A 12,343-nucleotide genomic window follows, 5' to 3' on the forward strand; every position below is an offset into this window, starting at 1 on the left:
AAGTTAGTATGAAGCTCCCGCCGGATTGTGTATGCATAATAGGTGCAAGTATTATAGTAGATCTTTAAGGTGTGGATGTGAATTCCACCTATGTGGAAGGGAGGTTATGAAAATGACAGAAGATACGATGCAATATTTAAAGATAAGAAAGGTAAAGGTACAAGATACATAAGTGCAGAAAAATATGAATAAACCAGATTTTAGATAGAGGTCTATAAGCGTCGTGATTCAGTATCCAGAAACAATAGTGGTGTCGTCAGTGGCATATCTTCCAGCCTATGGTTTCCAGGTACCTAGAGGTCTAGTTAAGAGAGTAAAGAAGAGTTAGAGATGACGTGATGTCTCACTTGAGGTTCTAGAATAACATAAGGAAATCTATGGTGCTAGCAAGTTAAAGTGAGGTTGCGAGTAGTATAAATAGATATGTGTAGGTCGCAAGCTAAAGTATGGTAAAGTGAAAAGGTTTTAGGTAGACAAGAGTAAGGATAATAAAAGGTGAGTGTGAAGGTGACGAGAATAGGTAAGTCCTCGTAATTAAACCCATCACAACAAGAGAGCTGATGGTTTTTGTAAGTTATAAAAAGCTTAGTATAGCCTGAATGAACTCGGAGTAGTTTAAGACTAGGGGCATTTAGAAAAGATAGAATGTCGCCCTGTTAGTAGAATGAGCGTGAAATTGTGATAAATGATAACAGAATAACGTTTAGGCCTTTGATTGAGTAATGATTTAAAGAGAATGGATTTCATGAATTGCACAGGATTAGAATACCCCCCATAAGATGAATCATGTTGGGATGCTATGAAATACGGTTATTGAAGTATAGTATCGTCCCTAAGTGGATCAAGCAAATCACTTAAGATGTTCCCCGATGAGACGTGAGCCCTAGTGACAATGTATTACATAAGAGGTTTCAAGTTATGAGTGGTAGATTAAGATCAATATTAAGTTGAATCAACAATGGACGGTAAAAGCTAAAAAGAACGAGAGGAGATTATGTCATTCTTAAGATGAACATAATGAGGAAGTATTAAAGGACTTAGATTTATACATATAGGATAAGCTACGAGAGAGTAACATAGAGTTGGCTAGCAAACCTTGGTAATAACAAACTGAAGTAAGTGTTATGGTATAGTTAGACCTACCTAGATGCAGTAAATCCATAAGGATCGATAACCAAGGCTATGAAACAAGAGATAGCAATAGTCGTAAGCTCGACAAAGTACCACGTGAAGGACTTTAATATACCTACAGATGCATAGAGGGACAGCTTGTCATAGTTCTGATATATTCACAAAGTGGGCCTAGATATTGGCTAAAAGCTGAAGGAAATATGAGAGAAGAGTTTCATAGGCTCCCATACAAGGACAGAGTCGTACAGGCTACATGACAGAAAGTAGTAATAATTACGAGATTGGAAGAATTCCGACCACAGGTTGTGGTGTGAGAAAGAGGCCTAAAGAGGGGAATGCCCTGGCCTTTAGATTTGTTCATAGAGCAGTGGCCTAGAGGGCAAGGACAGTATTAAGATATTCAGAAAAGCTATAAGTTATGAGACTGATAAGCAATAGTCAACATTCGAGAACGAATGTTTGGGGGGAATGATGTTACACACCATGTTTTCGTACATGAAAATACGTCGTAAGTCAATTAATGTATGCTCACAAATGAGAGCATCTTTGAAAGCACATAAAGTAATTTAATCATGTTACCATGGAGGTTACAAATATTTAAGATCATGGATAACAAGAACCAAGATGGTTGGAAGGCTTAGAAGCTAAATAAATTGAAGAAAATAAATAGCGTTGAATGTCGACAAGTTGGGGATCTTATAACATGTACTTTTGAGGTGATATTAGGGTGCTTAGCATGATAAGGAGGTTATGTTATAAGTTATTTTAGTCGTATTATAGTTGTGTATTACATTTTGAATTCAAGCAAGTTGTGGAACAAAAGTTGGCAAAGGTCATCACAAGTTACATTCATAAATATGCTGAAAATTAGGTCAAATGTAGCTGAGCTTTTCTCCCAATGTACATGGAATTACGGGATAATCTACCTACCAAATTTAAGATCTATGAGTCTAGTTTCCAAAAGAGTAAACTGTTCATTGATACAATAATGGAGTAGAGATATATTCACGTTTTCGTGAGACTGGGCAGACTGGTAGGTGACAAGTAGGTGCATCACCTACTTGCCAAAAGGAGAGGCCTCAATTAAAAGCTCCAAAGTCGGACAAGAGGGGACTTTTAAGGGCTTATATACTAAATTATTTTAGCCATCTTTCAGACCAAGAAAACCATATTGAACCTCTGCAACTACTCCCCAAAAATTCTCACACAAACCCTAGGTTATTTCGGGTGTTACAATGTGATTCTAGTGCCGAAAAGCCCAAACAACTTGCTATTTTCCCTTTCTCCTTCTTATAGGTGCGTTGGGGACTGATTTTGGATGAAGAAGGCCTAGGTTTCATGGACTCTAGTTATTCCAAGGTAAATTTATGCTTCCCCTTCCATTATCTATGCTTGTACGAGTTGTAACGCGATCGTAAAGACTAGACCTAGCGAGTTTCGAAAGAGTGGTATGTTGTTTGTCGTTGCAATATTGTTGGCTGGTTGTAACCTCATTTTTAAGTTAAATTCATGGCTGTTTTATAGGATAAGAGGCTTAATTATGTGTTGTTGGTTGTTTTTCTCAATATGAAAGAAAAGCCAAGTCGAAACGTGATTTAGTAAACTGAAATATTAATTTTGAGTTGCAGAACTTCTGGGACTGTTTTGTGAGCTATTTCGTATTGCTATTGGGTTATCTCTTTTGCTACTATTTTTATGGATTTTGGGAGGATAAATGGTTTGGATAAACACCACATAATGGCAGGAAGATTGGCTGGTCATTCGGCATTACATTTTCGGGTTGTTTGACACTACTAGGGTTGTCGTTTTGTGTATGAACTAATTGGGGTGTGTGGGCTGTTTTGTGGTATTTTGTGATGGATATAAGGTTGGGAAATGATGTATACATGTTTTTATTATTGTGTTCTTGTTGTTGGTTGTGTTATGCCGAATTGGGAGGTAGTAAAGATTACAGGGGAAATACTGCCCGTTTTATTATAAAAGAATTGTATCGTTCGTTGTGCGATAGTTGTACCTTCCATAACTTGATGATAGTATTGTTATCGTTGATATAGATTAAGGTGAAACGAGACGAGTTTATTATGGTTATTGGACAGATTATGATAAGGTGTGTTAAGGCTAAACCTTTCCTTCATTTTGGCATGATCTCGTAACAACATGTGTTTGATGACGAGACATAAAGAGATGTTCGTATTCTTGAACTTATGTAGATTATCATAGTCTCATAAGTTACAGTATCCTTCCTTATAGAGACTTTATATTCAATTAAGTATTTTCTTCTTCCAGTCAAGAGAGCAGAGGCTCTGTGTGTGTGTGTGTGTGTATGTATTCATCATCATCGAGCTATAATCTGTGGGCAGGCCCCTATTGGTCAGTACTATTGTATTTTCACCACCATCGAGCTATAATCGGTGGGCAGGCCCCTATTAGGCAACCTCAGATCAGATGGTAAGTTATATACCGAGCCTAATGTGGCCGAGAGCCTATAAGTGAGCCCGGAATGGCCGAGATACAGAGCCTAGTATGGTCGAGCGCCTATGAGAGAGCCTACTACGGCAGAGCAGTTGCACGTACCGAGCCTTATAGGGATGGACAACTATTTTAAATACTATATTGAGAGAGTTGAGTCAGTATCAGCAGGTAAGCATATCTTCATATTATCTTTGACTCCTAGTTACATTCAGTTATTATATCATCAGTTCAGTTTTAGCTTTCAGTTATTTTGTTGCCTTGCATACTCAATACATTATTTTGTACTGACGTCCCTTTTCTAGGGACGCTGCATTTCATACATGCATGTCCTTATAGACAGCTGGATAGAGCTTCCCAGTATACTGAGCCAAACATCAGCTTGGTTGGTAAGCTCCACTTCCCTGAGTTACCAGGTCCAGACCTTGGAGTCCATTTTATATATACAGGTTTGATGGGTAGGTCGAGGCCCTGTCCTGACCATGATACAGTTCAGCTATCTCTAGAGGCTTGTAGACAAGTTCTGTATAGTTTGTATATCAGTACATATTCATGGCGGCCTCATCAGCCTACACACACACACACACACACACACACACACACACACACATATATATATATATATATATATATATATATATATATATATATATATATATATATGTACAAGCTTTTGGGTATATTTACCCCTCAGATGAGAGAGACGATATTTCCAGATGATTCATAATATGGCCTCATCGGCCTAGGTTGAGGGTTACCCCTCTAGAGTTTACAGTTACAGAGTGGTACGCTCGGGCCGAGTACGGCACTGGGTGCCGGCCACTCCTCTTCAGGTTTGGGGTGTGACAGGCCCTACTTCTAGTGTCACCCGATATCGGTGGTGACTACTTTCTCTTTGCGGAACATTCTTGGGCAAATTGGCCAAATGGGCTTTTGAAATGAGTGAATTTGATCATTAATACTAACCAAGGACTGCAACTAAGTCACAAGTTTTGGCTGACTTCGTGGCCGACTTCAGTCCGGGACTCTTGCCTCTTGCATCCAAGGAGGCAGTAATGGTGTCGGAATCGACATTGGGGTTTGGACCTTATTTACGGCGGAGCTTCCAACGTGAAAGGGTCCAGACTCGAAATAGTCTTAATCACACCATCGGAGGAAACCCTAAGGCAAGACATCAGAACGATCCCTTTAACTAACAATGAAGTAGAGTACGAAGCTTTGGTTGTAGGGCAAGAACTGGCCCGGGGACTTGACTCTGAGGTCATTGAAATCAAATGTGATTCACAGTTGGTGGTAAATCAGGTCTACGGGATCTCTGACACCAAAGAGGACCGTATGCAACAATGTGTGTTAAAGGTTAAGGCTTTGTTAGAACTATTCCAGGAGTGGTCAATTACTTATATCCCAAGGGAAGAAAACATGGAAGCAGATGCATTGGAAAACTTGGGCTCGTTGACAGAAATCAAGGGATCGGAATCAGGGACGGTGGTATAACTAATGAATTCAGTCCTGGTTACAGATGGTTACTATGAGGTGAATTCGGCTAGTTTTGTCTGGGACTGGAGAAATGAAATAATCGACTATCTCGAGCATGGAAAGTTGCCTGAAGATCCCAAAGCGTCACAAGCGCTACGCACAAAAGCTTCTCGTTATTGCTTCTAGAAAGTCCAATTATATAGAAACTCCTTCCTAGGCCCATTGGCCCGGTGTTTGGGTGCGTCCGAAGCTAGTTACGTCATGAGAGAAGTTCATGAAGGAATATGCAGCAACCACTTAGGAGCAGATTCTTTGGTGCTGAAATTAGTACGGGCGGGATATTATTGGCCCCGCATGGAACAAGATGCCAAAGACTTCGTTCGAAAATGCGATAAGTGCCAGTGTTATGCACTAGTAGTACATCAACCGACATAACCCTTACATTCGATTATGTCCCCGTGGTCGTTCATGAAATGGGGGATGGACATCGTCGGACCGCTGCCACCGGCTCCTGGAAAGGTAAGATTTCTTTTAGTTTTGATTGACTATTTTTCTAAATGTGTGGAAGCAGGTCCTTATCAGAAGATCGGAGAACACGAAATGGTCGACTTCCTGTGGGAAAATATAATTTGCAGGTTTGGAATACCAAAAGAGATATCATGCGATAATGGGGCGCAGTTTATCGGCGCAAAAATTATAAAGTTTCTTGAAGATTTGATGATAAAGAGGAATCTTTGAAGGCACAAGACTTCTAGTGTTCCAATTCGCATTCGAACACTAGAGGGGAATGATATGAGGATATGGCATCAATAACTGCCACGTCAACCGGGAACGAAAATTCGGAAATACAAACGTGTCATTGGACCGGGGACTGCACAACCAACCCTATAGAAACAAGTTGTACAAGATAGCCACAAGCAATGATAATTTCTTTTTTCAGCATAATAAATGCTTTTGTACCTTTTGAAAATAGAAGGAATTAAATGAAATGAAATCCCTTTATTTTTATCATGTTTCTTGTCTAAACGATGAACTAACTTTATCATTTGAAAGTTAAACAAGTACTTCAAATTCTAGTGCCATAATGAACAGGAGACGTCCTCTTCAAGAACACCGTAAACATAAGAGGTCCCTCTCTTATAAAAACCCTCACGTTAAATTGTTGGTTTCAGAAGAATTTATGCCCGAAATCAAAATGCCTTCGGGGAAAGAATGCACCCGAAGGCGTATACTAACAGACGCAAAAAGTAAACTTGCGCAAACACTTATAGAAACCCTCATGTAAAAGGGATAATGCTCGGAATCAAAGTACTTTAAAGAAAGTGCATCCGAAAATACGCATAACAAAGCACAAAATGAAAATGTGCGAAAAATTCTTAAGCAAATGCAAAGATTAAAGACTTGCATGGATATTCAGACAAAACTAAAGACTCAAACAATATTTGAGCAAAGATGTGTCTTTATTTACAAAAACAAAAATGGCAAAGATACAAGAATGGAAAAAAGAAAAGCTAAACTGCAGCGTCTCCGGAACCAGGAGGAAGAGAAGTGTCGCGCCCCCGGGAGAAGTAGATGGATCCTCAGAAGGGGCAATGTAATTTTGCCCCAAATTCCCTTGAACTGGATACCGGAAAGGAGGAACATCTCCTTCATGACCAGATGCGGCCAATGGAGATGATGTAGCCATTGCTGATGGTGATAACCACGTAATGGCAGGTGGAATTTTAATAACAAGAGACTGGATGATCTGACAAAGATAGAGCGTTGGGTTGTTGTCAACTTTTCTGCACGTTAAAACATATAAGGGCTAATCAGTGATCTTGTAAAATGTGAAACAATGAAAGGAATTATGGTGGAAGATCAATTTGTTGTTTTTGAAGAGTCTCTGCACGATTTAGAAGGCAAAACTCCGCAATCACGGAATCAAGCTCTCAGCTCAAAGAAAACGCACCCAAAGTAAAGGGATACGTGTAAAAATATGCAAAACCTTCCCTGGGAAGGGTCACTCGCTCGGATAGATCAGGAGCAATGATGTCCAACTCATGGCAGCGGCAGTCTTCCTTCACCGTAGGAATACTGGAAGGGCGAATTGAAGAAAGATACCTACTGACAGCCCATGAACGAGGGTTAGCAGTAGGGAATTTCTCTTCAAAGTCTTTTGTGGTGTTAAGACTTCGGGGGATGATGGAACCTACCGTTGGAGGAGCAGAATCCTCAGCCTTGTTCTTTTACTTTGAAGAGCCAGCACGTTTGAAAGAAGAAGCCATTGAATAAGAAGAAGGAGAGGGGTTTTGGTTCAAAGAAAATTAGGAAAAGGATGGAAAACAAAGATGTAAGTTAAAAGTTGAGAAATTATGAAGTACATAGGAGAAAGGTGATATGTACAAGTAAAATTTTGGCGGCTAAATTCATGGCCATGATTACCTTGGTAGTCGGCAAAGGTTGTGCTAAATCGTGGGATGATGCGTGTTCGGGACATTATATGCGGAGAGACGTGTGTCTAATCAACCGTTAGAGGCCTGCAAAGATAATTATAGTAATTCTCGCCAAAAGGAGTATTTCTACCAACTTCTCGGTAACAGAAGATTGTGTCATCGGAAAGCAGGGGGACTATCAGTATAGGAAAAAATATGATATGACACGTGGTCACCTAAAGGAAGGACACGTGGAACTCAAGATGGAGATGGTCACCGAACGCAGCTATTCTGTCTGTCATCGGGAGAGAATGTTCATAAAGGTGTATTGAATGCTTTAAGTCCAGTAGCAGTTAATAGAGAATATTCTGCAGTATTAGGAATGGCAGCCCGTTACAAGGAATTTAACATTTATTTTCACCGTTACACCTTCATCAAAGGCACTCATAATTAACATTAAAGGAGGGCACGATCTTAGGATCTCCTTTCCAAGACATAGCTATAAATAGAGAACTCAGTTATCATTGCAAAAGGTATGAATTTTCTGGCAAACTTTTACTACATTTTATGCAAAGCTTTATATCATTTACTTTCTTGCTTTTTAATCTCATTATGTTGTGACGGACAGTCTTGCTCCCGGAATTTTATCTACATTTTGAGGCTAAGTATCGTATTATTCTTCAATTGCTTTATTATTTCTGGATCAAATTAGTTCATTTGTCTAAAAACCACCTATAAATTCAACTGTACCGTTTTACAGGTAAACAATAATAATACTAGCTATCGGAGCGAAAAAAACAACAACGAAAAATATAAATCTACGATAAAGAAAACTAACATTAATACTAACATAATTATTAAATTTTTTAATAATAATAATAATAACAATAACATAATAATAGAATGACCCACTATCGAATTTCTGAATTTTATTTCTGAAATTTATAGAATAGGCAAGAAATTGTTTTTTTTTTCTTCTCCGAATTTGCTGGTAGCTTCCTACACAACTTCTCTCCATTGACAGACAACACAAATCTTTAGACGTAAACAAGTGATTGCTTTGTTCATGTGTTAGCAAAAGGAGAAAGTATCGGAGTGAGTAAAGGGGATAAATAAATGAATGAATGAATGAGAACCGACCCGCCTTCCCTTCTTTCTCTCGCTATTGACTCTGCCCTCCTTCATATTTCTTCCTTTTCTGATCTCTCTTTCTTGCCTGAACACATCCTTCTTGACCTTTTCCTGGTAACAACCCCACTTCACTTTCTTCTTTATTACTTATCTTATTTTATATTTTATTTTTTATTTTTTCATCTGTCAATTTGAATCACTTTGGATTTATCATCAAGTATGATTATGAGTCTTTTTTTCCCTCTCTTTTTCTAACTTGTTTGTGCTGTGATCTGATTCTTGATGCATCTAGGTTTTTCTTTTGTGGGTTCTTTTGTTATCCAGTGTAGTCGATGCTAACTATTTGAATTGTAAATTAAAGGAATTAGGTTTGTAGAAAATTGACTTGCTGGCTATCTATCTTTGAGATTTCCTTTGTAATTTAGGGGTTTTGCATCTTTCAATTTGGGGCAGGTTTTAATCTTTTTGGATTTTCAAGTATGCTTGTGTAATTTATCTTTGTTCTGATCTGTGGGTTCTTTTTTGTTATCCAGTTTAATTGGTGCAAATTTTGAGATGTAAATTAAAGGAAGTATATTTGTGGCTTGCATCTATCTATCTATCTCTGAGCTTACACACTTACAGCTACTTTTTCTGTTTGCCTTTGTAATTTATGGGGTTTTCATCTGTCAATTTGGGGCAGGTGTAATCTTTTTGGATAATGAAGTATGCTTATGTAATTTATCTGTGTTGTGATCTGATTCTGATGCATTTTGTTGGTTCGGGGTTCCCCTTGTTATCCTGTTGTAAGTAGTGTTCAATTATCATGAATGCTGAAAGAATTTTGTGGAGCTCTTGGGTCAGGTTTTTTAAGACTTTTGAGTTTATTAAATTTTGATTGTTTTTTTTTTAAGTAATATACCAATCCAGATCAAAGAGAGAAAAGATATATTGTTTTTTTAGCTTGCACTTGGATGGGTATGGGATTTATCTAACACTTTTGCTTAACAAGAATATCTTAATTCACTATAAAAAATAATCTTAGTTCAGCAACTTATTGTCAGACTGCATCATGTCATAGTAGGAGTGGCCTAGCCTTATACGGCATTTTAAAGAAATACTGGGTTGTGATATTTATCCAAAGAATATAAGGGGATTTTTTTTTTTCTGTCACTTCAATGTCCAGTCTACATGATTGTCCATGTTGTGTAAATGAAAGGTGGAATAGAAATCGAATGATGAATGGCGCTAAGTGAAAACTGGAAAACCTCTCTATAGTGGTAGATCTGATGACTAACTCTGAAATTTTTCGTGAAGATCCGTCTAGCTAATCATGTTGGAGCAGGTTAACATGTGATAACAATCTTAATACTTATTTTGGCAGAGGACATTGAGAGCTGGGAAACTAAACGAAAAGATTTTGAAGCTGTTTATTGCAACTGGGAAAGAAGAAATCCTTTCTCTAATTGACGCATTTAACATCCAATGTGTTCTTACTCCTGTGCTTCCTACTAGTAAGTTTTTTGTATTTAAGTCCTTCTGTTGCATCATGACGGAACCCTTACAAGAATCTAATTTTTCAGGATGCTCTGAGAAGTTCTGATATTGTTTTGATAGCAAGCAAATTATTGCAAAAGGCTCTGGCCATTTCTTAAGACAACGAAACCCGTTTTTGCTTTTACTCGTTGTAGCCTGAAAAAATGTCGCTAGTCAGTGTCAGAGATGATGAGGTAGATATTGTGATTGCTGCAATTCAACCAGATCTTACTTCATTTCTGGAAGAATGGAGAGCAGTATTCTCCCGATTTCACCTGATAATTATTCAAGATCCTGACCTCAAAGAAGAACTTAAAATTCCAAGTGGATTTAATTATGATACCTACACAAAAGCTGATATTCAACGAATTTTAGGAACTTCAAATGCTGTAACTTTCTCTGGTTATTCATGCCGATATTTTGGCTATCTCTTGTCAAAGAAGAAATATATCATCTCAATAGATGATGATTGCATTCCAGCTAAGGATAATGAGGGTAACCAAGTCGACGCCATCTCCCAACACATCAATAACCTTTCGACTCCTGCCACCCCATTTTTCTTTAATACCCTCTATGATCCTTTCCGTAAAGGAGCTGATTTTGTTCGTGGCTACCCATTTAGCTTGCGAAGTGGTGTCTCGTGTGCTCTGTCATGTGGACTGTGTCTTAATTTAGCAGATCTTGATGCACCTACACAAGCCCTCAAGCCAGCACTGAGGAATGCTCGATACGTTGATGCTGTCCTCACTGTACCAGCTAGGGCAATGATGCCTCTGAGCGGAATCAACATAGCATTTGATCGTGAGTTGGTGGGGCCTGCTTTGTTACCATCTTTCAGGCTGGCAAAAGAAGGAAAGTTCAGGTGGGAAACTGTGGAGGATATATGGACCGGAATGTGTGTTAAGGTTGTGTGTGATCACTTGGGATATGGTGTGAAAACTGGGCTTCCATACGTGTGGAGGAAAGAAAGAGGTGATGCCGTAGAGAGTTTGAAGAAAGAGTGGGAGGGAGTAAAGCTGATGGAAGAAGTTGTTCCATTCTTTCAATCCATGAGATTGAGTCCGGCTGCAAATACAGCAGAAGATTGCGTGGTTGAGATTGCAGCAGCCGTGAAGGAGCAGCTGGGGCGAATAGATCCCGTGTTCACTCGTGCAGCTGATTCGATGGTTGAGTGGGTGAAGCTTTGGAAGACGGTCAAAACCCAAACTTAATCCATTCTTGCTTCCAAACAGGTGTTGAAGTTTCATATTATTTATTTTCTGTTACATTTCCTTACAAGGTCTGTATACATGTCTTCCAGACAATTCTCTTGCAACTGATGCATAATAGACAACTTTTCAGATATTCTGTAGGCTGACCTTGAAATTGTGACGTTTACTGGTTTTTCTTGGTTTACATTGTGTGTTTCTAAATGTTGGGTTCATTTTATGTAAGACTCAACAGGAAAGCTGAAATAAGTAGTGTAATTGCTGCTTCAGTCTCTTCTTCCAAGTACCTGCCTAAGTGCACGAGCGCGCGCTCTCTCTCTCTCTACTTGACGTACTTTCAAGGTTTTGCACCTCTCAAGCACAAGAAAAGAGAAAAATAAAAGAGCCCCACTAAAGTTCTTCACAAAGCTAGCGAAAGCGTTCTTCAAACTCATGTTAGAAGAATGTAAGATAAAAAGAAATTTTAATGTGACATTTACATTAAAATGACTCTTAATGTCGCCCTATCATCAAATACTAAAAATATTTAACACTTCTTATCGACTACTTTTAGTCGATTCTAAAATGACTCTTACGGACTCTAGATATACAAGCGTAATAACATGACTAAGCAAATAGTTCTAAAGTGTATTTTTTTTTTCAATTATACTTTTGTTTTCACCAAGTCTGTTGGAACGACACCTTGTAATTGAATGGTACAATTACTACCATAGTAATTGCACAGTCTAGTAATAACAGAATATTATAATTACGTAGACATATTTATTTGTCATAATGTAGTTAAATTGTAATTTCATATTTCATATTTGGTTGCACAAATATAATTACATAGATAAATATTTCTATATTAAAATAAAATTAACATTTAAATATAAACAAACTTCTTTTTAGAAGGACAAGTAAATAAACTTGAATGTGCAATAAATATGTGCTTCCCCATACATCATTATGAGTCTTAAATAAAGGACGAGAAATGTAATTATGAATTAAAAGTGAGCA

General features: G+C 38.2%; 1 protein-coding gene across 2 annotated transcripts; it reads left to right on the plus strand.

Moving 5' to 3' along the window:
- Nucleotides 1-8,465: 8,465 nt before the first annotated feature.
- LOC109237635 (probable UDP-arabinopyranose mutase 5) lies at nucleotides 8,466-11,613 on the plus strand. Of its 2 annotated transcripts, none has more exons than XM_019403958.1 (3): nucleotides 8,466-8,735; nucleotides 9,985-10,114; nucleotides 10,311-11,613. In XM_019403958.1, exons 1-3 carry the CDS (start codon nucleotides 8,619-8,621, stop codon nucleotides 11,345-11,347), a joined length of 1,284 nt encoding a protein of 427 aa, XP_019259503.1. In that variant the 5' UTR covers nucleotides 8,466-8,618; the 3' UTR covers nucleotides 11,348-11,613. The 2 variants fall into 2 exon arrangements, with proteins under 2 accessions (XP_019259503.1, XP_019259502.1); XM_019403957.1 differs by having other exon boundaries at nucleotides 8,468-8,735; nucleotides 10,184-11,613.
- The last annotated feature ends 730 nt before the right edge of the window (nucleotides 11,614-12,343 follow it).

The sequence above is a fragment of the Nicotiana attenuata genome, unplaced genomic scaffold (assembly GCF_001879085.1).
Source record: "Nicotiana attenuata strain UT unplaced genomic scaffold, NIATTr2, whole genome shotgun sequence".
NCBI classification, from domain to species: domain Eukaryota; kingdom Viridiplantae; phylum Streptophyta; class Magnoliopsida; order Solanales; family Solanaceae; genus Nicotiana; species Nicotiana attenuata.